The 27,133-nt window shown below is 40.3% G+C and overlaps 1 protein-coding gene across 7 annotated transcripts in view; it reads left to right on the plus strand.

Annotated features, from left to right (window-relative positions):
- Positions 1-294: 294 nt before the first annotated feature.
- The window catches only part of ptk2aa (protein tyrosine kinase 2aa), a 68,561-nt gene continuing 41,722 nt past the window's right edge, over positions 295-27,133 (plus strand). For 2 of the 7 annotated variants that reach the window (XM_078267135.1, XM_078267136.1), the window contains exons 1-3: positions 21,867-22,086; positions 22,971-23,215; positions 26,767-26,936. In XM_078267135.1, coding sequence (XP_078123261.1) covers positions 21,963-22,086; positions 22,971-23,215; positions 26,767-26,936 — 539 coding nt within the window. In that variant the 5' untranslated portion in view covers positions 21,867-21,962. Of the gene's footprint in view, positions 489-10,221; positions 10,402-17,664; positions 17,692-21,866; positions 22,087-22,970; positions 23,216-26,766; positions 26,937-27,133 lie in introns of those variants that run through there. The other 5 variants (XM_078267141.1, XM_078267138.1, XM_078267142.1 and 2 more) reach the window with 5 other exon arrangements.

Genomic DNA, 27,133 nt, shown 5'->3' on the forward strand with positions numbered 1-27,133 from the left:
TTCATTCATTCATGGTTTGCTGTTTGCTGTGCCTCAAGCAAGTCTTTCCCCAGAGGGAGCAGTTTGCTCTCTCTCATTCTTTCTCTTTCTCTCTCCCTCTCTCTCCCTCTCTCTCTCTCATTTTTTAACACAATACACAATGCACAGTAATGAACATTAACACAACATTAACATATCTCTCTCTTTCTCCGTGTGTGTGTGTGTGTGTGTGTGTGTGTGTGTGTGTGTGTGTGTGTGTGTGTGTGCGCGCGCGTGCGTGCGTGTATGTCTACAGCGGCCATATTGGAATGCTGGATGTGGAGAGGGGAAGCAGGAACACAGGCGACGGGAGAGGGAGAAGGGGGAGATAGGCAGGAGCGAAAAAAACACTAACTGTAACTACTCCTAGCTCTACAACTGAAATAACGGATTGTCCACCGACTGTGAACAGCTTCTCCCGCCGGTAAAGTCAACACAAACCTCTCGGACGTCCCCTTGAACAAGTCAACGTGAGTGATATTGTGTTTTGGGGATTATTTCAAGAGCTAAAAGAAAGTATGGGATGCGGTTGGTTTTAACGTTCGTCCTGGCTGTCGTTAGCTGTTTCCTCTTCCAGTTTTTGAACCACTCTCTCTTGGTTATAACGTTACTTGGGAAATAACTGATACATTAGGTTAGCTTTACAACTCCATAACTAGAGCGGAGTTTTCCTTTTAGGAACTTGGAGCAGTTGAAAGGAAGAGTGACCTACTGCCACCAAACTCGTCGCCACAGTCACATGGAGTGAACGTGGAGCAACGTTAACTCCGACCTACTGTAACGTTAAATAAATACAACGGATTAACCTACATTTAGCACCGAAATCTCTATCTCAAGCACTTTTTTTTGTTCCCACTGTCATGGATTCAAGGCTGTTTGGTTAACGTTAACCGTTAACGTTACCTTGATTTGCCTTCCCAACAAACTGAACATACTGAACTCTTCCTTTCTACCTTAATGGACCAGTTATATTTTTTCTGAAGACTTCCATAAACTAACCAATTGGCCCAATTATTTAGGATATTGGCTGCATAACTGTGTTAATTAGTTAACGTTAGGTGTATAATATGATGTGCCGACACTCCCTCTCATTTTGCTGTTATATTAATTGGCTAATCAGGTGCATATCAGTTCTGTAGATATATTCATTCACAAATGGTATCTTGCAAATCAGAGCTGAAACAATTAACGTTAGTCGAATACTCGATTAGTTCGTAATCTGCAACAATTTTGACAATCCATTAATTAATCTTTGGTCCTATGCTAATATAAACAACCCCAGATTGTTGGTGTAGATCATTTATATTATCTTGCATGTTAGGTTTCCTCAAAAAAGTACTAGTTTAAAAACATCTAGTCTCCGACATAACAGAATGATTAAATGTATATAAGTAGATCTATATGGATAAAAGACACTTGAAAGTCAAATTGAAACAGGCTGCTCAGAGTTCTACATTTTCCCAACAGTGAAAGATTGCTGGAACCTGATTTGTCTCTACTTCATATTCAAGATGCAAGAAAATGCTAATGAATTGCAGTACCCTGAGGCCACTGAGGCTTCAGATGTACATTATTAATAGGAGTGCTTTTCTGCACACTTTTATTTGCAATTCTGTGGACAAGCTAAACCTAAAGCAGTATTTTGTATACCTATTTGCTCCATGACTGTTAGTGTAGGGAATTCAAAGTTTCTTTAAGGTCATGGTTTGGTTCATGGATGCACCTGTGCATGACAGTCACAGTATTGTAGGTACAATACAAATACTGTGAGTTCCTTTGAGGCATTCTAAATTCATATAGGCTGTCGTTTACTAAAACAAAGAAAATGAGGTGGTTGCGAATGGTGTGACAGTTAACTCTGGGAAATTCTTTTCATCTAAATGATAGCTATTGTGAGAAGAAAGTCTGTCCCAGGATGACGTCCTGCAGACACTCATTTTTTACACTGCAAAAAGGCAGAGTTTTAATGGTTTGTTTGATATGTTGTTTGTTTGAAACATAGAATGAACGATGTCAGCTGTAAAACTAAATCTTCTCACTCAGCTGTTCATTTAAATGTAATTGATCAAATGACATTCACAGAGCTTTCTACAGGTTTGAGATGGTACTTTTGAATTAGAAAACGGCTCACACTGCTAATTAGCTTATCCACTTGACAAGCTTGTATTTAGTTCCACTGCGGCTGCATTCATTCAGCTCACTTTGACCAAGTGCTACACCACATGCAGAACTACTTCTTTCAGTGGTCTTGAATGGTGAATTTATTTAGACAGTGACAACTTACTGTGGCTACTTTAGTCATTTAAGTGGGTCAGATATGAAGTTTGTCTGATTATTGAAATTCATACCAAACGTGTGTTTGAAACATATGGTAAACTACAGCCTCTTCTAATTTGGCATCATAGGACCAAAATGAATGCAGTGTAATCCGAGAAGAAACATGTCATTACCATCAGTTTGAGAAACAAGCAGAAAATGGCGTTTTGCTTTAATTCGTGACACATGGCTCTGGGGAATTCCTTCAGACACCCTCTACTTTAGTTTTTAGTGGGTTTTATTTTTGCATTACTGTAGAAATGTTAATTTAGGCATTTGTGGTAGATGTCATTAAGTTGGTAAAAAGAAATGAATACACTTCACAGAGAGTAAATGGCTACACTTTTCTGACACAACTCTTCCTGTTGCTGGTCTACAGCAGGCTAATACAGGCGTGGCAGTGGTGTGTGCGTGTGGTTGTGTTTCTGTGTGTGTGTATAAATTGCAGAGCAGTGCAGGAGGCCTGTATTTATAGAAACACTTGACTACACTCAGAGATCTTACAGGAGCAGTTCATTATGTTGCAGAGAACTCTACTGTTTGTAGTCCATTTTCTCTTTTTATGCCCTGCAAGTTTGCTGCTCTGTTTTCATCCAATTGTTTCTATTCTTTGCAGTCATCTACTATATATTCTACTCAAGTTTGTTCTATACTAGACTGATGGGCAGACAGAGACCGAAAAATGTAGAGAAAGCAAAGCGGGTAACAAAGCCAGCAGTCTAGTGTCAGTAGATTGCAGTATGTGGTTAACTCATAATGACTCAAACTAGTAATAGCAATCACTGCAGACACATTGTGTGTGTGTGTGTGTGTGTGTGGGTATGTAGAGGTCCTGAATAAGAGTGTGTCCGTAATGTGTGTCTTGAGGAATTCATGATACCACATGAAAGAAGTTCTCTGGAGGAGAAAAGAACAACTCTAACTTGAGTTTTCAGTTTGAGCTTTTAAAGAAAATAAGTTGCTGTTTTCCTAGCAAACATGGTGGAAGTCTTTTCCCCCAATGATTGGCTATTTCATACTCGTGCGTGCGTGCATGCTGGCTTGTATGTGTCCTATAAATTTAGCTTTTATCTTCCGTTAAACTTATTCCCCTGCATCCTCCCGCATGTGGTTTCAGCTGTGAAGGAAAAGGAGTGTGTGTGTGTTAGTGTGTTTTTGGAGACAGGGGGCTGAATGGAGGTCCATTCCCTTTGCTTTTTGGTTGGTTGCATTCAGAAAGCAGCCCCCACACCCCTCCATGTAAACACAAACACACACTCACTCACAGAGCACTTACTGTACATCCTAAAGCATGCTGTGTCCCTCAGGAGTTGAAAGGAAAACGCCTTCTTCCTCTCAGCAGCAGCAACACTGCTCAGACCTTTGTGTGTGTGTGTGTGTGTTGTGTGTTGTGATAATGACTGTGTTTACCCAAGATAACATGAGTGAACACTGTCTTGGTTTTGTCTGTTAAAAATATCTTGTGCTCGTTATAACTTTAGTGATATGTGTGTGCATTCTTGCGGTTGCATTTGTGCGTTTGGTAATTAAGGAATTTTACAATAAGACCATACCCGAATGGTGGACACCTGCCACCTGCAGTTATGTTTGTAATTGCATGTTCGCCATCTTCAGTATATATTTATTTATTGCAATGATTGGAATTGGGGCTGATTTTTTTGATAGAAGGATTTGCGATATAAGGCCAGATCAATTTCCAATCCATTGTTTGTTCAGGGCCAGTGGTCAAAAACTCTGCATTGTGCTCCTTTCAAACACACAACGACATTGTGAGTAATGTAATATAGTGGTTGTATTAAGTAGTAATGGTGATATATGACATACCTTTTGGAGAGTCTATGTCAGCTGTCAAACTTTCCAAACATTTTGAAAATAATTCACTGACTTGCTGTTATGGGCCAGCCATTTCAGAGAAGAAATTTCTGCAGAATATTGCATACTAATGGTATTTATATTGGTCCCAACAAACCAGATTGGTGCATCCCTAATTCTTTTTCGTAACCTGAAACTATGTTATAGCTCCTGTAGGGTTTAAATCCCCTAAACAATGTAACTTGATTGTGTATGTGTGTGAGGTTGGATTTATTGCAATCTGTATGCCAGTCTGTTCAAAGCAGGTGGCTGTGTAGTAATACAATATTACAGTTCTTCTGCAGTCGTGGTTTTCTGATGTTGCCCAAATACAGTTGTTTCCGTGTGTGCATGTACGGTGGCCCTGAAGTGCAAATCACAACAGCAAATAGAAAAAACGCAACAGCAAATCATAAAACACAGCGGCAAATAGGAAAACATTTCAAAAATCATAAAACACAACGGAAAATAGGAAAACAAAGCGGCAAATAGGAAAACACGACAGCAAATATGAAAACACGACAGCAAATGGGAAAACACGACAGCAAATATGAAAGCACAGCAGCAAATAGGAAAACACTTCAACAAATCACAAAGCACAACGGCAAATAGGAAAACACGACAGCAAATAGGAAAACACGACAGCAAAAAAAACAAATCATAAAACATTTTCCTATTTGCCGTCGTGTCTTCCTGTTTGCTGTTGTGTTTTATGATTTGTTGAAATGTTTTTCTATTTGCTGTTATGTTTAAGGTTTGTAAAATTTATTACAATGGCAGGAAATTACATCTAAGTTAATGACTCGTCCTTCCTTGGGACACACACACACACACACACACACACACACACACACACACACTTAGAGCGAGCTATCTTCGGTCATGCAGGTCATTGGTGCACCATGTCCACTAGTGATGAATGGAACTGGAGCACAGCGATTCCCTCTGGTGTGTGTGCGTGTTCGTGTGTGTGCAGACTGACTCCTTGACTCAACCAAAATGACTCGACAAACTAATGGCCGTTCTCATGTTCCCTTAGTTTTCTCAAAGCGAAGCAGTGACTGAACTGTAGACTAGAAAAGAACAATTACAACCACAGACATTGTAAATAACTTAAGGTGTGTGTGTGTGTGTGTGTGTGTGTGTGTGTGTGGACAGTCAGTGTAATTACATTGCAGTGACTGTGAGTCAGAGGGAGAGAGAGAAAGAAGTAATTGTTGGGCTTTGTCATATAGACACACAGAATAAAGAGGTGGGAGGAGGAAAAAGCTGGGTGGAGAAAAGAGAGAAATAGAAACTAAGAGATGAGACAAGAAGAAATTGTACCAAGATATACTATATCCCTAGATTTGTAAACACATTAAAAAGTAATCATTGTACCTGTGTATAGAAAAGTTATCATTACCTACTAGACATGAATCAATCTTCTTTTAGCTTCATCGGTAGCCTAGGTGGTATGTTTCTTTTGCACCTACTGTTCCTGTCCATTTGTTCAGCTGTCCACTTATATCTCAGGATATGTCTCAGACAGCAAATAAACTTTGTTCAAACAGTAAAAAAATACACAGATTGTATTTAAAGGAATAGTTTGACATTTTGGAAAATGTGCTTTTTTGCCAAGAGTTATATGAGAATATTAATATCACTCTAACGTCTGGTCGCTAAATAAGAAGCTACTGCCAGCAGCTGGTTAGCTGAGCTTAGTATTAAGACTGAATCCCATTTCTCTGTCTTACCCCTACCCCTTACCCCTAAGTTTACCCCTAGACCTTGGCCCTCGAAAACGAGTGGTAAGGGGTAGGGGTGAAAACATACCCCTATGAAATGAGACGCCACTTGGTTACATCATCATACATACTTAGGTCTGTTTGCAATAAATATTTGTATACACACTGCATGGTGTGTTGTATATATGTTTCCGTTATCACTGTTTTGAATGTCATTGATGTTCAGAAACACTTTCTTTGTTAACAAAAAGCTGTCTTTATTGCCCAATAAAGTAAACATTATTACAACCATTAGAACCATAACTTACATGTCACACACATATAAAAAGGCACTCAAATGTATAAAACGAAAGAAAGAAACACAAGACCACAAACTATTCTGAAATTCTAGACCACAGTCTGATGCCTGTTGGCCAGTAACCTTTCCCTCCATACCCCATTTCCTTTATTAGTGTCCTGTATCATAACCAACAACAATGTACAGGTGCATGAACAGGAATGAATTACACATGTTTACAATAATACAGTACCAAAACAATAATGAATGGCTACAACAAGAACGCAGAAACTTCTGCTTGTTTTCAGCCCGAGAGTGGATCAGCTGCTGGGTTTCCTCCGGAGTCCCTGTGTGATACAGGACGGTATATGTAAAGCACGTATCGATGTCTCCAAAGCAAGTAGTGTTATGCACTGATATCAAACGAAATTCGCTGCCAATGGAGTTTAGTTAACACTGTAGACATGCATGGAGTCCATTCAAGGCAGAGAAATGCGGGACTGTTGTGCAAATAAGTAATGTAGCTAACGTTAACTTTAGCGTTAGCATAGCAAGCTAGCGATTTTTAAAAACGTTTCAATCACAAATACGGTTGCAAATATATATGTACAGGACTGTGTAGAGCACAAAACAAGACCGTCGTAATTTTTAAATCAATTCTTTAAGCCGAAAATACTTACATTTATGGGTCTCTCTGGTTGACCTGGCAGCCATTTTCCTTGTTGCGCAATGTATCTGGATACCCCTTGCTTTTCAAGTAAGCTTGCGTCCTTGCTTGGCGTTAAGGGGTATATAGCCCTTCCCCTTAGCCCTACCCCTCGACCAAAATGAGTATTGGGACAGCACTTTCACGTGAGCGCGCAAAACTAAGGGGTAAGGGGAAGGGTTAAGACAGAGAAATGAGACGCAGCCTAAGTCTAGCCAGGCTCTGTCCAGAGGTAAGAAAATCTGCCTACAACACCAGCACCTAAAAGCCCTCACAAACCAACATGGTTTTACTGGCTGAACTATTTCTTTAACTTGAAGCCCCAGAAGCCATTTGAGAAGCTGTCATTGGAAACTGTTTGGGAAAGGCCAGGCACTTTCAAAAACCAAAAAATACCTGGCAGGTGATTGGATGAATCATCTGTCTGTCGTTTCCGCAATTGTTGTTTTTAATGAACAGGCGTGGCTGTCACACACACCTAAACCACGGTGCGGTAAACTAGTAGTTCAGACACAAACGCATTAGGTTGGAGCCTGGCAAGATGGATTTTCGTGTGATATGGGATCCCGCAATTCTCGCCTGATCTTGTGATATTGCGAGAATCCAGCTTTGTACGCATTAAACAAACAATACATAACTAGTTAATTACAAATGATTTCACATGATACCAACATATCCAAGTGGAATGAATGCAAAATCAAAATGCTTACATTTTTAAATCAAATCAAAATCAAGTCTTTCATAATAACCTGTATGGTGGCGGAGTATTTACTAACTAAATGAATGCAACTTTAGTTTTCTCTTAGGCCAGATACTTTTTGCAATGTTTAAAGACAATGAAGGGATTCATCATTGGTTGTACTAGTATTTAATGACTGGTTTCCGAGAGAGAGAGAGAGAGAGAGAGAGAGAGAGAGACCAAAGCAGACATCAGTGTCTGCTTGGCCAATCATATGACCTCATCTCTTCTCTAGATTCATGCACAGCCACAAACACACAGTCATAATAGATCACACACACACACACACACACACACACACACAGAGATCAGCAGTGAACACCTGGATACGAGCCAAAGATATGACATCACACACACATTCAGAGACTGTGCTACCATAAACTAGTGTTGCTGAGGTCAGATGTGGGTATAATGCCACAGTGTGTGTCTGCCTGTGTGTCAATGTATGTGTATGTCTGTGTGATTAGTCACCAGCAGTGATTCTTCTGTAACAAAGGTTCATTGAAGAATAGGAAGAATAGTCTTGAAACTCTCTCTTAGTCTGCAAATTGTTGTCCTTCTGTTTGTAATCTGTTTTAACACAAATGGGATCAATGGCAAACACTAGAAAACTGGCATAGGCTGAAATAATGAATGAAATGTCAGCTGATGTGTTTTTTTTCTTGTAGCTTGAAGCTGATCTGATGTGATCATTTATGGTCAATTCTTTTGAGTTTTGGAATCTGTGTTTTTTTTGTTTACTTTCCCAAAGTGTAACGTATGGATGGAATTGGAGGATTGTTCAGGCAAAGTAGAGAATCACATTGACCGTGGCAGACCCAGTGGCAAATATATTTAACGAAAAAACACGGAGTGACAGCAGCTCTTGGATCACTTGAAAATGCATTACCACTAGGGGGCGATGTTAACACACCAACTCATCAAGCAGGAATATGAGGGATAGAGTTTAGGTCCACTGTGTGTGTGTGTGAGTGTGAGAGTGAGAGAGATCTTGGCCTACTAATCCAGTGGCCTATTAATCTGCTTTACTCCTGAACAACTCTCGTCTTGTCTGTCTGCTTTTTTGCTTGCTTGTGTGTGCGAGAGAGAGAAAGCTTCATGGCTCATTCATAGTCAATATAATGTGACATACTGGTTCATAATTTCAAGAATCAGTGACAGCCAAGTGATTTTATGGCACTTTGAGCACATTTTTTGGTCCATATCTGCAAACACATACAGTGGAAAATGGCCATAGACAGGAAAGTTCCAGCAATAACAGATTTCTGCCTTTGGGACACGCATGTTCGTTCATGCTCTCAAATGCTGATATCTTATGAGACTTCTCTAGACAAAACTGCTGGCATATCGGATGCCATCTCTTACACACTTAATTTAAGTTTTTGTTGTTTTAACCAACATTGTCTCACATCTTTAGAAACTCCCAGACTAGAATTAGTCTGGGAGTAAGTTATATGTTTGAAAATACCAAAAACACCAGAGATTGCTGACCGTGTCTGATTGTTCTGATTATATACTGTGATCATTATAGTCCTGCCAATTTCAGGTACATAAGCATTTCATATCTGCCACGAAATTAAATTGCATAAAATCTTCAAATGAAAGGTGGAACTCTGTGAGTATTAGTATTAGGACGTTTCTAATAGAAACTACAGCCCAAGTTATACTTTCTGCATGCTGCATCTGCTCATGTTCGCAAGGGTCTGCACAGACCAAACATCATTCTTATAACTTATTTTCAATGTTTTTCAACTATCATGTATTCTTTATTGGTTTTATGAAGTTAGTGTCATGATTTGAGCCAAAAAGTGAGTAAACTGTTCTATCTCAAAATATATATATATATATATATATATATATATATATATATATATATATATATATATATATATATATATATATTGGTACAAATTAGTTTAGGGTGGGTTTGCTTTCTTCTATATCCCTGCTTGTGATTTGATTACAGTATAATTGGATTAAATGTGCACTCCTCAAAACAAAGTCAGTGGAACAATTGATTACTCCCTGTGTTTTTGTGCTGAAGATTGATGATTTCTGTAGGACAATGTTGAGTTGAGAGTACTGCATTATGACTAATTGAGTAGCTCCACAGGGGTGCATTTCTGTCAGCGTGGCAGATTAGCCAAAGGCAACACCGCTCACACGCTTCTCAGTCTTTCTCTTATGTCATTCTCAGCTCTTTCCCCTATATTATTTCCTCCTCACTTTCTCTTTCCCCCCCATATTGTTCCTGTTTTATACCTCTTTCTTCCCTGTTTATCACTTCTTTTCATGAAGCTGTTGCATAATTTCTTATTTTCTTTATCCCATCTATTCTCTTGTCTCTCACTCCTCACTTGCTTTCCCTCTGAGTCCTGTACATCTGGCTCCCTCTCTTGCGCTCCATCCCTCTCCTGGGAGACAAAGACACCCCCTCCTTCTTCCTCCTGTTCTCTCTTTTACCTCCCTCCCCCATTTCACAGTCATAGGCTGCCTACTACCCCTCGCTCTCTCCCTCCCTCCCCTACTCTACTCATGCTGCTGTGTATCTGTCAGTGTTACTAGCAGTAGTTGTAGTAGTAGAGGGAGGAGGAGGAGGCTGGGTTGTAAGCTTAAGCCAACATTAGCCATCATTACTGAGTTAGCTGGCTAGCACATCTCAACGCTAGCCCAAAGACCACAGAAGCCTGGGATTTTGATTTTTCCCAATTCTGTCAGGGAGGATTAGACTTCTCTTCAGGACTTTAAATGGAAGGACTATACCATGGTAAGATGTTAAGAAAATTGTGTTGAGTATGTGTGTGTTTTGAAAATGTATGAATGAGCACCATTAGTTTTTATTCTGTAGCCTCTAAACTCAAAATAGTTGTTTGTGTGTGGGCAATACATTTGTATGTACCTTATCTGAACATACTGTGACTCTGGAAAGGTTCCATGAGTATGAATTGAAAAGGATTATTGATAAATGCAATTCTGCAGTAGTTATAATAGTGATGATGTCCGTGGGGATGAGGAGGAGGAAGGGACATTTCTTTTTAGAACAGATGATTGAGTTATTGAGAAAATAAATGGCGTAATGAAGTTAACTACTTGAACATTTGAAGCGCTATTTTATTCTGTTTTGTTTAGCATCTGCTAAGGATTGTGTTTGTATGTGAAAAAAGGAGATGTGTTTGGTTGACTGTATGTAGGAGGCTTCAACTTGAAGTGTGCATGTGCAGAGAAGGGGGTTAGTGTGTGTGTGTGTGTGTGTGTGTGTGTGTGTGTGTGTGGGAAGCAGTATGTGAGATTATATGTGTGTCAAATGAGTGGGTTTGTGTTTGAATACAGTGTGCATCCTTAGGTAGAGTGTAGCCCGTGGGACTCGGCGTGTTGCGTGTGTGTATGTTGTAAATGTAGGCATGAAGTAACAAGCCCCTTTTTTTTAGGTTAAATCCTCTATATACTGTTTTAATCTGATCTTGATTCATAATCGATAAAAAAATACTAAACAAGAAGCATAGCTACACACTAAGGGTGTCACGATTCTCCAAATCCTCGATTCGATTATATTTTCGATTCTAAAGTCACGGTTCGATTCTTGATTTTTACATTTATTTTTTTTAAAGCACAGGTTGCTATGCCATTTTTAGACTAGACTTTTATGCAATATAATATCTGACTTTTGTTCGCAATGTACCACACTACATTGTCAAATTTAAAACATTTATTAACAACATAATGTAAGAATAACTTATATCTATAACCTGCCATCTAGTTTCTCTTTTGTAACAGCAGTCTTCTTCACAGAAGATGACATTCAAGTTCACAATAAAACAGCCATGTCCATAGTCTTCTCTGAACAATTAAGTGTCTTAAACTATTTCCGAACAGTTGAACATATACCACACAGATGAACTGCCATGTAAGTTGTGCTGCCAGTGGAAGAATATGCTACACGCACATAGCAGAGCTTGCAAACTGTGGCTTTTTTGTCGACATAACTCACTGGAAATCCAAAATACTTCCACACTGGCGACTTCGGTGAAAGAGGAGTTCGGTCAATGGGTCTCCTGCATCTGCGGTTGCCATGCTATTTTTTGACTGGCTGTAGCTAAGTTAGAGGAGGTTGACTGACTCGCAGCACTTCAACACTAGTGTTGACGAACTGACCGAAGAGCCGGTTAATTAACCCAAGTAGTGTCACTGAATCGGGAGAATGAACAGACTCACTCCTGTTTTTTTTTTTTAAACCATTCGTGCCGGTGTTACACCGAAATCTGTGACCTATCGAGCTCGGTGTCCCCCTACCTCAACCTGAACCAAACCCTTGTCCCTAACCTTAACCGCGGAGGGGGGCGCTACGCTTTTAACAGGAGGGACACAGATCACGACGGGTCACAGATTTCGGTGCAACGCCGGCAGCGCTTCGCTCAAGCTGAGTGCAATCGGTGTATTCTCCGTTGTGTGTAGCTGGTCTTCTTCTGCTACTGTGTGTAGCTGGTCTTCTTCTGCTACTGTGTGTGTGTGTGTGTGTGTGTGTGTGTGTGTGTGTGTGTGTGTGTGTGTGGTAATCTAGCTCATTAGCGCCTCCACTGGAGTGGTGGTAGAATCAATCAGGAAATGGACTACCTTGAGCAGGCTACACGTGTGTTGTCGGTACCCGATCTGTGCTGCCTGCACGATCCGTCATGCGCATGCTCAAGATGTTCGTGCGTGCACAGATGATAATCCTGTTTTACGAGGATTTACGGCACTGCACAATCTGTTCCGCGCCGGGAAGCTAACGTTAGTAATAACAATAAAGACAAGTATTGATTGTGTATTTTAAATGACACAAGTAAAGTAGAACTGACGTAACAGCTGTTATATATTTTAACGGTTATTTTCAGGTTTTAAAAATGTTATATTTAATATTTGTTTTCAGTGCATGTGTATATTTTGAAAACCACAACAGGGAATGTAATTTAATTGGTCATTAATGTCAGATGTGTTTTTGATTTATTTAAAAAAAAAAAATCAACAAAAAGAAATTGTTTAGATCGTACGCTATCTCTCTGGTTTATTCGTCCTAAATCTGTTGGAATGAATTATACAAAGTGTATCTGGTCTGAGTGTGATACATTGATACATTAACATGCGTGCCGCTCCAGTAAGCCAGTTAGCTTTATCACTGCACCTGAACTATACACACTTGAGTGAATGTGTGTGTCACAGTGCGTGTGCGATTTTACAGATAAATGTGTATGAGCAGTCATGCGTTCACGTGACCTTATTATGTTGCATGCGTGTAGGATTTATTGTGTGTGTGTGTGTGTGTGTGAGATGTATTTTTTTCTTGTGTTTCTGTGACAGGTTTTGAATAATTGCTCGATGTTTATCTGAATGTAAATAATGAGAAAATTCAGATACTGTTTGAACTCAAATCAAAAATATATTTTCAAGGACAAAAACATCCCGTGTGTGTGTTATTATATGCATTTGTATGTTAGTGTCTGGCAGGTGTGATTGGTGCCTGAGGGGCTACGTTGTTGCATCCTAAGACTGCACGCTCCAGTAACGCCCCATTGTCCAGAGGGACACACACACACACACACACACACACACACACACACACACACACACACACAGAGGCGTGTGCCAGCTCAGCTTTAACCATTAGACACAGAGCAACGAGGCAGAACAGCTGACTGCTCTCATCAGGTTAATTCAGTTGGTTCTTGCAGAAGTGTTCATTTTTGGGGGAAAAAGGAACATCTGGTTCCAAGTTTGTAAACTTGGAGCTTTTTCTCTCTTGGTTTGGTTTGGTTTCACACAGAGAAAAATCCAAGCAAACCAAAATGCATCACTACAAACCACGTATGAACCAAGAATGTTCACTCCCCTTATTGGTCTGATGTGTTTGGGGTGGGAGCAAGAAAGTAAAACAGGAAGAAGGTCCTATGTTCTGGACTGGTGCTTATTTCTCACATCTTCATGTATTCATTAAAATTATTTCCAGATTTTGTTTGGCGAGCGACGTTACTACGTCTACTCTGCTCACCGGGACTTTGCTCTGCTCTGCCGGCTTCTGTCTCCAACTTCTTCTCAGTCTCCAACGGCTCCTGTCTCCAACTTTAGCGACAGCTGGTTTGACCACAGAAATGAGGGTAGCTGGTATAGGTCACAAACCCACAGTAAGAAAACTGTTGGAGTTACTTTAAGAGGGCATTATTGACAGATATACCTTCAACAACACAAATATATAATAAATAAAATAAAAGAAATGCTAAATAATTTGTGGGATAGACGGCAGTATATCTACATAGATCTACAAGATGAATCTTTACTCCTCTCCTATCATGTGTCTGGTTGTTGAGGACAGCTTGAGGAGCAGGTGTTTTGGGCCGCCTGCCAAGTGCGTGCGTGCGTGCGTGTGTGTGTCCATTGGCCCTCTTTGATATATGTGCTGTGGAGGCTGTTAAACAGACTGGTATGTAATTAGCACGATGCTAGGACTCCTGCGGGATATTCTATGAAGAGAAAACAGTTTTTTAATAAATTGTATGACATGAATCAATAAAACTTCACACATATAAAAGAACTCTGGGCTGAAAATGCACATCTATAAAAAGTGGTTAAACTAATTATTTGTAAAAAGACTGCAATGTTTTTCACAGCTCTTCAGGTGCGGTCTAATTTTGTTTTTCAGACATGAAAAGGCCACCGTCTCCTATGGGTTTTAGTCTAGACTGTAGCAACACCAGTTTGGCTGCAGGCTACATAGCACTTAACGCTTACAAGAGAGACAGGGAAAGACAAAATATAGTCAGCGTGAGCAACCATGGGGCAGATGGTGTGTGCAGGGTTCAGATCTATCTACTGTAGATGTCATTATAGACACTTTGAGACTTTAGCGGCTCCAGATCTGTTTATCTTGGTCCATTTTCTCCATTTAGGATATGGTTTTAGTCATTGATTATAATTGTTGTCTTTGGCTTAATCATTGAAAAGGTGATCCATGGCAACATGTTGAGATGAGAGGAAATGTATTGTGCTTAATAATACAAATAAATACAACAAAAGCCTGAATGTTACGTGGGGCAGCAGGCTGGCTATTCTTACATTATGACTTTACTGCAAGCCAAGTCAAAAAAGAATTTTCCTATAGGAGATTTTAATAAAAAGATAGACCATTTTAACGTTCTCTTACCTGTCATGGCCCAATTCGACATGATGCTTGGCATAAGAACCATTCTGCTGTTCGAGATGTGTTTTGAGAAGAGATGCATTTACATCAAGCAAGTTGTCAGAGAAACCTCAATTTAGATGTTAAAACTGAAACTGGAAATGTATCACCGAAAATATTGACAATGTATTTGCAGTTTGTGAAGTGAAGGAGTTCTCAGAGCATATCATGCAAAAATTGTACTTAAGATGTTATTGGGAATTGTCAATAGTTTATAGTCTCACTGTAATGGTGTTGTCTTGAATCCCATCACCACAACCATGTACACCCACACACTAACTCTAGGGTCCTGGTTTCATATTTCAAAGGGTTTGTCGATAATACACACACCATGAGTCACCTTTCTGGTATTTCCTTTTGGTGTGTGGGTTTTCTTACCATTACATAATTTTTTGTTGATAACCCCTGCTGTCATTTTACCCTGTATGTGTGTGCATGCTTACCCAGTATGTGTGTGCACATCAGGGTGTCTAAAGCACTTAGGCACTTATCCTCCTGACCTCCTGCACACGGCCATATCTCTGCTCTAACTGGGTGTGATAGGTCTGGGTGTCAAGTTTTTAAAGAGCTTCTCCTGCTCTTCCTGTGGGAGTCTGGGAGCTGCAGTATTGATGTAGTGTAGTGTAGTGTACTAAGCCACTCAATCAGAGTAGGAGTTGAAAGTAGGAGGAGAGTCGTTGAGTACACACGTTTACAGTGAAACTAAATTATTCTTAGTTTTAGGAGTATTTAAATGCAGAGTTACCTGAGAAATGTTGTTTTGTCATTTGGCCATCAATCAACTGTGTAGATCTCCTACTGACCACAAACTGAATTCCTGCTAGAGCTTTAATTTCCTCCTGCAAAATAAAGATTCAAAATATTAAATCATAGTGACCAGCCCACTCATCTAAGGCTAGTATTGTGGTTCTCTGAAGGTATCTGGGGGTCTTTGTAGAGAAGGGTGTTATGTTAACGGTGTTACTGTAGGTTGCAGAGCAGCTGATTCACTCACCTCCTAATCTAACAAAGTGAGTGTTAAGCAAGCTGAAACAGAAAAAAACTAGGGCTGTCAAACGATTACATTTTCTTAATCGCGATTAATCATTGAATTTCTATAGTTAATCACGATTAATCGCATGTTTTATCACATGATTAAAATTCTATTATTTTGCATTTCAGAACTGTTTTTAAGTACATATTAACAATGGAAAGCAATTCTTACCAGTGTATCTTGACTGGGAATCAAATGAATGCAAAGAAAATGACTTTATGAACTTGATTTTAAGATTTGTATTTATTTATTATATATTTAGTCTAGTCACACATTTGAATCTAGAGTCAATATTAGGGTTGGGTATTGTTTGGTTTGGATACCGGTGCTAAAGCGGTACTTTTAAAACGGTACCGGTGCCTTAACGGTGCCTGAACCGATACTTTTTAAGAAAGTTAAAAAGAAGAAGGGTACTAAACAGTTGGCGACATTAAAGAACGGCTTGTTTATTGCTAAGGCCATATCGTCAAAATTAAATGTTTAATAATAATGTAATCACTATAACAATAACTTATTTCACTAGTAAATAGCTGTTGAATGACAAAAACAACCACCAGATGGGAAAAGGGCATTTAACAACAACTTTGAATGCACCACAAGGCTGTAAATTACCAGTTTCATTGAACGCACCGTCTGTGGTTTTCCGACAACAGCAGCTGCAGATTGTTCATCAGAGAGAAGTGCAGGCATATCAGTGGCACCAGAATGAGGCACCGAAATCCGCGTTGCTATTCCTGCAGCAGCGGGATGTGTTACGAGGAAGTACGGCAAAATAGTAGCCTGTTAGGCACTACGCAAAGCCGAGTGAAGTGAAAATAAATTAATAAGTGGTGGCATGCGATTATTACGATAAAAAAAAATGAACGCATTATGCTCGGCCCTTAATTGCATCACGATTAATTAATTAGTTAATAATAGCAATTAGTTAATGCTGACAGCCCTAAAAAAAACACAAAATCATACTCAAAATTTGCAGTCATTTAACAGTCATAGTTGGTCCCCAGTGGACTTCTTCAGTCGTCTTGAAACCCCCCCATGCACATTTTTCAAGAAGCCAGAGAAGCATGTCCCAGCCTTAAAACCGTGGATTTATACTGGTGTGTTCAAAAACCTAGAAGCATGTAAATTCTGCAACCTTTTAAGAGTACAACCACTGTCTCGCGTTGCTAGACCGTCCTCCAAAGCCCGCTGGAGGAGAGTCCGGCTACTCCACATAGCATTCGGAGATGGGAGGAAAACGTGCTCTGGTTTATTGGCATTTCTTTAAACCAATCACAATTGTCTTGGGCGGTGCTAAGCACTAGAGAAAAGCCGTGGTGCCGCTGCAAAATAGGAACTTTTTTTAGTGGAACATGTGTACGTTCAAAAGTTGTTTTAGTCGTGCAACAGACAACTCAGATTGCTAGATAGTCTAGCTAGCTGTCTGGATTTACCTCGCAGAGATCTGAGAAAAGGTTAACCGTAGTCCTCATAAATCAACCAGAGTTTAAAATGCCAACACAAAGGAGGCCCAAGGCAACGGATATCTGACCTAAATGAGTAAAATACGCTAAAGCTTCAGCATATCTCGGGTGGGGGGAACTCATGTAACAATGGGATATTGATGTTTTTTTTTGTTTTTTTCAACTCAATCGATATTGCAATTTAGATTAAGTAATTTATCTGAGAACACCTGCTGTGGGACTTCAAAAACTTCATTAACATGTTTTGTTCTGACCTGATGATTTTTTTATTCAGTGGCTCATAATTAAACACATCAGCCAACTCTATTTTTTCTGTTTGTCTTGCAGATATTTCCAGGATTGCCTACTACACAGGTGAGAGCAGTCACCTGAGTGTTTTGTACACACATGCTACAGCACTGATAATCTCTCAGCTGCTGCCTCACTCACACATTCAGAGTTTGTAGCAACTTAAGTGTGATCAGGTCATCACAATAGATGAGCAGCATTAGTGTGAAACTCCATTAAATGGCCTTAGGAATAGTTTGATAAGACAATCTTAACACATCGACCACTTATGAGCCTTTTGTTTTGTTTCTGGAGCTTTTAACCACGTCTTCACCAGCTAATTAAAATCGGCTCAGTTGTCATTGAGTTGGCTTAGTTGTCATCATGTGACCCAAGTTTCACATTTAAATCATGTGATGACAACTAAGCCAACGCCGTGACGTCCGAGCCTACATGCAATTTGTGGGTGAAGACTAGGGGTGGGAATCACCAGAGGCCCCACAATACCATATTATAATGATACTTATGTCACGATAAGATATTATTGCGATTTTAAACATATTGAGATATATTGCAAATTATTACCTGTATCTATTTTTTAGTAAAGACCATGAGATGCAGTTGAAATCTCCGGAAATGTAAATTAGTAGTATTAGTAGCATTAGTAAGTGGACCTTGAGTTAAGGTTATTTTGTCAAAGATGAGCAACACTTTTATTTAGTATTACATTGTTTCATGAAAGGGATTACAGTGTAACTAAGAACAAGTATGCTTATAAGATTACTCTGTCGACTATACCTATAGTATATTGAGGAAAAACTAAATTACATGCAACTCTTCATGCAGAAAAATTGCTTTTCAAATAATCAAAGTCTGAACATGCTCTGGGCTAAATCATATGAATTATGACTCAGTCATGGCATCATGCCCTGAAGGAAGGCCTTGCTGGCCAGTTATATCAGATTAATTAAGTTACCAGTGTCCTGCAATTCTCATTTGTTGCCAGCTGGGAGGAAGCAAGAGAATAACAATGGCATTTTCAATACAGAAGCAAAGTTGGACAGGATGTTCAAGGGTAATTCCAGTGTGTGTGTGTGTGTGTACTGATGTTTTTGCGTTTTTGTTAGCTTAATTAAAACTATGTTTTGTTCCTTCACGCCTTAGATGATTACATTAAGGTGTGGGGTCTTCATCAGTATGATCACTCCATAGTCTTCAGATACTACATTGGACCACTGACATATCTATTTATTGATTAGCAGGGCCAGAGGGGATGCATGGCATCAGTGCAAGTCATTAGTACAACTTGGATAAGATCACATTAAACTGTTGATGCCAACTACACAGAAAGAAATGGAATTGTTCCTCCTCTAGGTCAAGGAAATTATAACGCAAGAACACGTCACCCTGCAAATATCTTTCAATAATTGTATTCATTTTTCAAATGATATAATAAATACAACATATAGCACACCATAAATAGTAAAACATGTACATACACAGAAAGCAACATAAAACCACAACAAAAAGCCCCTGCAAATATTATTGACCCCTCCCTCCATCCACATCCATTTGTGCTAATTTCTCTTTATTTAAACAAAGAACTAAGGAATCATTACAACCTCATTACTGTATTGATAGGGGGGAGCTTTAAAGTTGACATTGTCAGTAGTTAAAGGGGCTCTGACTCTAAATGACCTTTTGACATGCAAGTATGAAAACCCCCGGCAAAAGTTTTATTGTTACATATTGTTAGTTCTGGAAGGGTCAGCAGCAAAAGAGTAATGCAGTAAAGTAAATAGTGATGTGGATTACATGCAGGAAAACACTGTTTGAATTTACGAAAATAAACAATACGTTTTGTAATTCAAATAGCGTTTGAAATTTAACTTTAAGGCATGGGTGCAAATTTTTTTAATAAAAGTTAATTGTTCACTAATAAAATGCAAGGTTACATCAAAGTAGCTTTTACACTTCTGAGGTTTACCTGCATCTTTGAATTTTTATTTGCATTTAATAGATGGTGGGTGTTCTTCCGTCCCCTGCTGTGTGTGTGTGTGTGTGTGTGTGTGTGTGTGTGTGTGTGTGTGTGTGTGTGTGTGTGTGTGTGTGTGTGTGTGTGTGTGTGTGTGTGTGTGTGTGTGTGTAGTGTGTGTGTGTGTGTGTGTGTGTGTGTGTGTGTGAGAGAGAGCGCCAAAAGAGCGCTTCCCATTCATGGCAACATCTGGCCCTCTGACAAAAGGCTTTCAAAAGTGTACACACACTCTACTAAAACCCCCTGCTCCCACCAGATCTTCATAACAATGGCCAATGCCTGAGATGGAGCACAAATTAAAGGAAACCCACACACACACACACTTCCCCACACGCACAAGGTACCATTAAGGTTTCTGTGACTTTGCTGTGTGCTTTTGTACTTGTGTGTGTGTTCAGTAACTGAGGTCTGTTCAGTTCTCCAGTCAGTGTTCAGCCATTTAAATATCCATTTAATTATTGGAGGCTGGCACCTGGTCAGCAGCAACAGTCACCGTGATAGATGCCACTCGCTCGTCAGGATATTGTAGGCACGTTGCCTTGGAGATGAGCATTCAGGGCAGCACCGTGAGCACTCTGAGAGCTGTAGAGTGTAGGACCCCCAAAGTACACGCTGAATGATTTTTAATGTGCAGTATGAAGTGCGATTGATTGAGACCTTGGTTTGGATTTGGATTGCTTGGCATGTTGCTAACAGCTGCTAGTTGACATGCTGGGCACAGCCAGGACCAATGGCGGTGTTGCCCCAAATGCTCTTTTCTGATCTTCTATGATAGAATATTAGGGTTTGGGAGAATGTTTTTTATTTTCTCTATTTTTCATCCACAATATGTATAGGAAGAATGATGTGTTATCTGTGCAAGATCAGGGAATGGTGACAATTTGACTTAGGTGCACGTATTTGGCAAGGGGTTTAGGGCTCCTCCCTCAAGAAAATGTTAGGTTTTTCAATAAATGTTTTTTGCAATTTCCCATCATTTTGGACCATTATTATTACTACCATATCAGTCTGAAACATTGGAAAAGCTAGAGCAGATAATAAGTAACACTCAAAGCTTAAAGACAAAACTTGCTAAAGAAGTCCACTGGGGACCAACTACAATGATTAGATCTAAGAAAAGTCATTAAGTTTAAAACCCTGATATTGAGCTTTCAATGGGTTTCGGGAGTACAGTGGAGATGATTAAGATCTTAATTAAATACTGTAGATGAGTCTGAGTAGTTAGTTATTTTTCTCTTCTTTTCTCTTCCTTTGAGTTGCATTTGTGATGGTAGCCATACAACATAGGGCTGTTCTGAGGTCAGCTTCATAAACGGAAGCAAGAGTTTTTTTTTTTGTCATTGAACACAAGAGACTAGCAAGATTAGCATATTAATAGTTTCTAGCTCCTCCCTCCAGAAGCCCCTCTCTCTCTCTCTCTCTCTCTCTCTCTCTCTCTCTCTCTCTCTCTCATTCTCCACTCAACTTTCTTTCTGTTGTGTGGCTCTGTCCACTTTTTCCTCTCATTCATCCTGAAACAATCGCTGCATATTATTTCTCTCTCTTTGTCCCACTGTCTGTTTCCTTTCTTTTTCTGGCTCACTGTTTTCTCTCACTTTCTTTTTCCATGAGAAGAAGATAACTTTTATAACTGTTTGTTTATCACTGAGAACAGTATTTATCTCTCCTTCTCTGTGACCACTAACCAACTGAATGTCCATTGGATCAGCCCTGTACGAGTCGGATTGGGCTGTGAACTTCTGCTGGAGGGGCAGTCTTCTCACCATTACAGGGACTCCACTGAGTGAAATAACCCAAATCCTCTCCTGAGCGATGGTCGTTTGACTCTTCCACGGCAACTGCGTAACTATGGAGTGCAGGCATGGGGCAGAACTTGGGCAAAAAACAAACAGGGTGTTGTCATCCGAGAGGGGCCGCTGAAGAGTAATTTCGAAGTGGACTGAAAAAGAAGAGGAGGGAAGTTTGTGGCTTACTTTACATCTCTGGGGATCTTTCTTGACTTGTTCAGCTGTAGATAACAGGAATGGATTAAGAAGACATTTTACCTGTTGATGTGTTTTTGTAGCATCGTCACACTCCATACAATGTGTCAATGGACCAGAATATTGGCCTTTTTGAAGATTACCACTGTGGAAGTAACTGTTGGCTAACGAAACTGTTGACAATAGTTGGAGACAAAGATTTCTGACTTGAAGCAGGAGAGTGTGTGTGTGTGTGTGTGTTGTAGTGTTTTGGTTATGTGAGCGTGCTCTTGCAGTTGTGTTAGGACCTTGGTGTGTGTATTTATGTAGCTTTTGTAAAGAAAAGATTCAGTGTGTGTGTGATGCGTGGCTGTGAGACCACTAGCTGTCTATCTGTCCTCCGGGCAGACAGACACAGGGAGGGACAGACATGTGTTTCCATGGCGATGAGCGGCTGTAGCCCCTTCCCCATGTGTTGGAATAGAGGTATAAATTAAATCTCCTTAACACACACACGCATACACACACACAGCCATCAGAGTGATTGGGTGATTGGTGAAGTATTTACCATTTGAAATGGGCAAAGTAACACTTATCTTACTGTGATATATCCCTCAACAACTTTGCACTATTTCCTCTTAAGGGGGGTGTGTGTGTGTGTGTGTGTGTGTGTGTGTGTGTGTGTGCGTCCGTCCGTCCGTCTGTCCGCTCTCTCTGTCTCTTTCTTTCAGGTGTAATTACCTACTAGAACATATCAGTTTTCATTTAATGGAGGACAGAGGAGGAGAAGCACAGGACTAAAGGGAAGCAGAAAAAGAGAGAGTGAAAGAGATCGCACAATTTGTTTTCCTACACAGGGCACACACACACATACAAAAACACACATCTTGCACACTCGTACACACAGATACAGAGGTAGTTCTTGTCAGGCATTCCCAGATGAAGTTACTGTGAAATTCCAGGAAGTGTGTCAATGTCACGACTTCATTTTCAGGAAAAACGTCAGTCTGAGGTGCATTGTCTTTGTGTCATAAAAACGGGTGCTTACATATTGAGCCTTGACCCTGACTGTACTTCTCTCTTCATTTCGCTCTCTGGTATTAAGTGTTTTTCATCTTCCCAAAGAACTATCTTTCCAAAGCACTTGGGTAGAATTCAAGTCCACAACATTACAAGCACATCAGAGAGGAGGAGAAAACATGTAGCATCAGTACATAATATTACGTTTGCCCTAATACAATCTTCTCCTATGTATGTGTAAACTCTCATAGGAAGGATTAAGTTAAATAAAGAAAAATACATTCGCTTCTGATTCTTCTCTGTTCTTACTCATTTCACCGATGTTTGATTTGTTCTCTTCTCCTGACCAGAATATGACAGACACCTAGCAGCAGCAGTGTCAGCTGGGAAAACCATGGCGACGGCCTACCTGGACCCCAACCTGAACCATGCCCTCCTGGGAGGCGCCAAGTCACGGCTGAGTGCGGGGGGGTCGGACCGAACCATGGCTGGCTCCGTGGACAGGGTTCTGAAAGTCTTCCATCACTTTGAGACCAACACTGAACACAGTTGCTGGTCCTCCAATATCAGATATGGAGATGCAACCGATGTCAGAGTAAGAAGAAACACACCCATTATGTCCCACCATGTACTTAATGTCTAGCCTGACAAGCCAGACCCACATCAAGATGTTGGGTCTGGGAACTCACCATTGGCAGGGCTCAATCCGAGGGGCAGGATAAACAGTTGTCTTTCAGAGTCCCTCTGCACGCAATAGGATAGCACTACAACCAACCAGAGCAACGAAGAAGGTAGCGGAGCTAGTTGATAGATTAAACTTTGGTCGGCAAAACTCCGAACACATCTTCCTTTTTTAAGAATGACTTCAGTGCCGTTCTTTGTTCTTTTCTCAAAGAAAAGCTTAACTCAAGTCTTCCAAAGTCGCAGCCAAAGCCGGTTCCAAAGACGCTGTTTGCCAGCAGCAGCCATCTTCTTTGTTTTAAAGTAGCAGGGAATTCACGCGGAACTGTCGCAACTCTGCCGTTATTATGTTAAGCTCGCTCACCGACTCTATACGCGATGTGATTGGCCCGGCTAGAGTTTGGCTTTTCCAGCTCACAAGCCAACGGAGAGTTGCTAGACACCCTGGCTGCAAATTACATTTGCTGCCGCTAGAGTGCGTCTAGATTCTAGGCTACTTAATGTCTATATTGTGACAAAATACAGGATACAGGATACAATTACATTCTACATTTTTCAAATTGTCAACAAATCCCATGAAAAGACCAAAGCCAGCAATGTGTTAGTTTGCCTCTCAGTGTTTTCCGAGTTTCCTACTCTGTCTGTGGCACATTTGCAAGCCTATTTGTTCCCCCTGAAGACGTAATCTTAAAAAATGGGTCACAAGTATAGAGCTTAATTTTTAAACAAGACTAAGAGTCCACAGCCATGCTAGCAGCTCTGTGAGGCTTTACTTAGGCTTAGGTTAGATCTTAATGCTAATGTCAGCACTCTAACATGTTAAAAATGACAATGCTAACATGCTGATTTTAGCAGGTCATGTTTATCATGTTCACCATCTTAGTTTACGTGTTAGCATGCTAACATTTCCGAATTAGCAGTAAACACAAAGTACACCTGAAACCGATGAGAATATCAATAGTTTTGCAGGTACAGTGGGGAGAACAAGTATTTGATACACTGCTGATTTTGCAGGTTTTCCCACTTATAAAGCATGTAGAAGTCTGTAATTTTTATCATAGGTACACTTCAACTGTGAGTGACGGAATCTAAAACAAAAATCCAGAAAATCACATTGTATGATTTTTAAGTAATTAATTTGCATTTTATTGCATGACATAAGTATTTGATACATCAGAAAAGCAAAACTTAATATTTGCTACAGAAACCTTTTGTTTGCAATTACAGAGATCATACGTTTCCTGTAGTTCTCGACCAAGTTTGCACACACTGCAGCAGGGATTTTGGCCCACTCCTCCATACAGACCTTCTCCAGATCCTTCAGGTTTCGGGGCTGTCGCTGGGCAATACAGACTTTCAGCTCCCTCCAAAGATTTTCTATTGGGTTCAGGTCTGGAGACTGGCTAGGCCACTCCAGAACCTTGAGATGCTTCTTACGGAGCCACTCCTTAGTCATAGTAATCCATGACGGCGTAGTGTGTTACTAATGGTTTTCTTTGAGACGGTGGTCCCAGCTCTCTTCAGGTCCATACAATGTACAATTGACCAGGTCCTTCCATTTAGTTCTGGGCTGATCCCTCACATTCCTCATAATCATTGATGCCCCACGAGGTGGGATCTTGCCCCAGACCGAGGAAGATTGACCATCATCTTGAACTTCTTCCATTTTCTAATAATTGCGCCAACAGTTGTTGCCTTCTCACCAAGCTGCTTGCCTATTGTCCTGTAGCCCATCCCAGCCTTGTGCAGGTCTACAATTTTATGCTGATGTCCTTACACAGCTCTCTGGTCTTGGCCATTGTGAAGAGGTTGGAGTCTATTTGAGTGTGTGGACAGGTGTCTTTTATACAGGTAACAAGTTCAAACAGGTGCAGTTAATACAGGTAATGAGTGGAGAGCAGGAGGGCTTCTTAAAGAAAAACTAACAGGTCTGTGAGAGCCGGAATTCTTACTGGTTGGTAGGTGATCAAATACTTATGTCATATTAATTATTTAAAAATCATACAATGTGATTTTCTGGATTTTTGTTTTAGATTCTGTCTCTCACAGTTGAAGTGTACCTATGATAAAAATTACAGACCTCTACATGCTTTGTAAGTAGGAAAACCTGCAAAATCGGCAGTGTATCAAATACTTGTTCTCCCCACTGTATTTGGTCATATACCAAGTATTGGACAAATAACATTTTTGACGATGATCACCAAATTTATCCTGTGGTGAACATTAATGCTTGTATAAAATTTCATGGCAATGCATTTAGTAGTTGTCAAAACATTCACTTAAAATCACAAATGTCAACCTTGTGGTGGCGCTAGAGGAAATGTAGTCAGGGGATCACCAACGTCAGGAGGATCCATCCTCTGGGTACAGTTAATGTCTGTAATAAATGTCATGGCAATCCATCCAATAGTTGTTGAGATTTTTCTGTCTGAACCAAAGTGGTGGACTGATAGACTTACATTGCCATCCTTAGAGCCAAGCCGCTAGCATTGCTACGTAAACATTACTAAAACAGGGGAAAATAGTGCATTTGCTGGGGACTATTTTCAGCTGCAGTTTTTACCATTATTCTACTAAAACTTAACATAACTTTCACGATTGTAAAATTTGGTGCTGATTTGGCCCCCTTTTCCCCCTTATGTAGCAAAAGGGGACTTTTTGATGTTTATCCTCAGCTCAAGTTCCTAGCTGTCTGCTCTGATAAAGGACACAGAGTATTTTGCTAGCAAATACATATAACCTCAGGGCACACTATTTGTGTGTGTGTGTGTGTGTGTGTGTGTGTGTGTGTGTGTGTGTGTGTGTTTGTTTACTTAGCAGTATGCTTTTAGATCCACTCCCATGACGTACAAACTACTTACCGCTGCTCAAACTTTAGTGATCGTACAGGACACGTCACTGCACATCTTCTCTCCTCACTTTCTCCTTCAGTATCTAGGTCAGACCCCCTAGTGTTTTTTGCAACTCATGGTTCTGTGAGCATTATCATGGATGTGTGTATGATGTCTGTCAACTTGTTTGGGTGGAAACGTCATGTTAAATCATTTGAAGTCACCTACACACACACACACGCATAGACTCATGCCCTCATTGACCTGATGCGAAAAGCCAGACATAAACATGAGCACAGTTGGCACACTGAGGTACGACAGACGGACTTCTTTATAGACTGGCTAACTGTTTTTGTCCACTGGGCATCTCGGTTTTATTTAGCACTCACCACACTGATACACATTTGTTGGGTCACCATATCTAGAACAGTACCACCGTAGATAAAGGGGCACATTTCTTTGTGATTTTGCCCGATTTATCCTTATACACCAGTGCTAAAGTAATTTCTGCAGAATTTGTACTTTATCCTTAAATTATATCAGTGTTGAGTCTCACAATAGTGAGTGTAACTGTGCAGGGGACGTGGGTAAAAAAAAAAGTATAACAATAACATTGTTCACTCTTTGTCACCAGGGAATCATCCAGAAGATTCTGGACATCCACAAAGTGCGCTGGACGTCTTGTTTTGGCCTGCGTCTCAGCAACAGCCAATCCAGAGACCAGGTGCACTGGCTCCACCCCGATATGGGTGTGTCCCACGTCAGAGAGAAATATGACCAGGCACGACCAAATGAGGAGTGGAGGTGAGAGAAGGAGAGTGTGTGTGTGTGTAGTGTTTGTGTCATCTTCTGAACATTGTGTTTGATAGGGTCATTGTGCTAATGTAGCATATTGAATATTCTATCAATTACAGTAAGCTTACAGTTACTTACAGTGTCACTTACTGCTTATGGCTGCAAATGCAAAGTGGTTGTAAAAGTGCTGTCAGACCAGATTTCCA

Source organism: Sander vitreus, chromosome 14 (genome assembly GCF_031162955.1).
Source record: "Sander vitreus isolate 19-12246 chromosome 14, sanVit1, whole genome shotgun sequence".
In the NCBI taxonomy this organism is placed as follows: domain Eukaryota; kingdom Metazoa; phylum Chordata; class Actinopteri; order Perciformes; family Percidae; genus Sander; species Sander vitreus.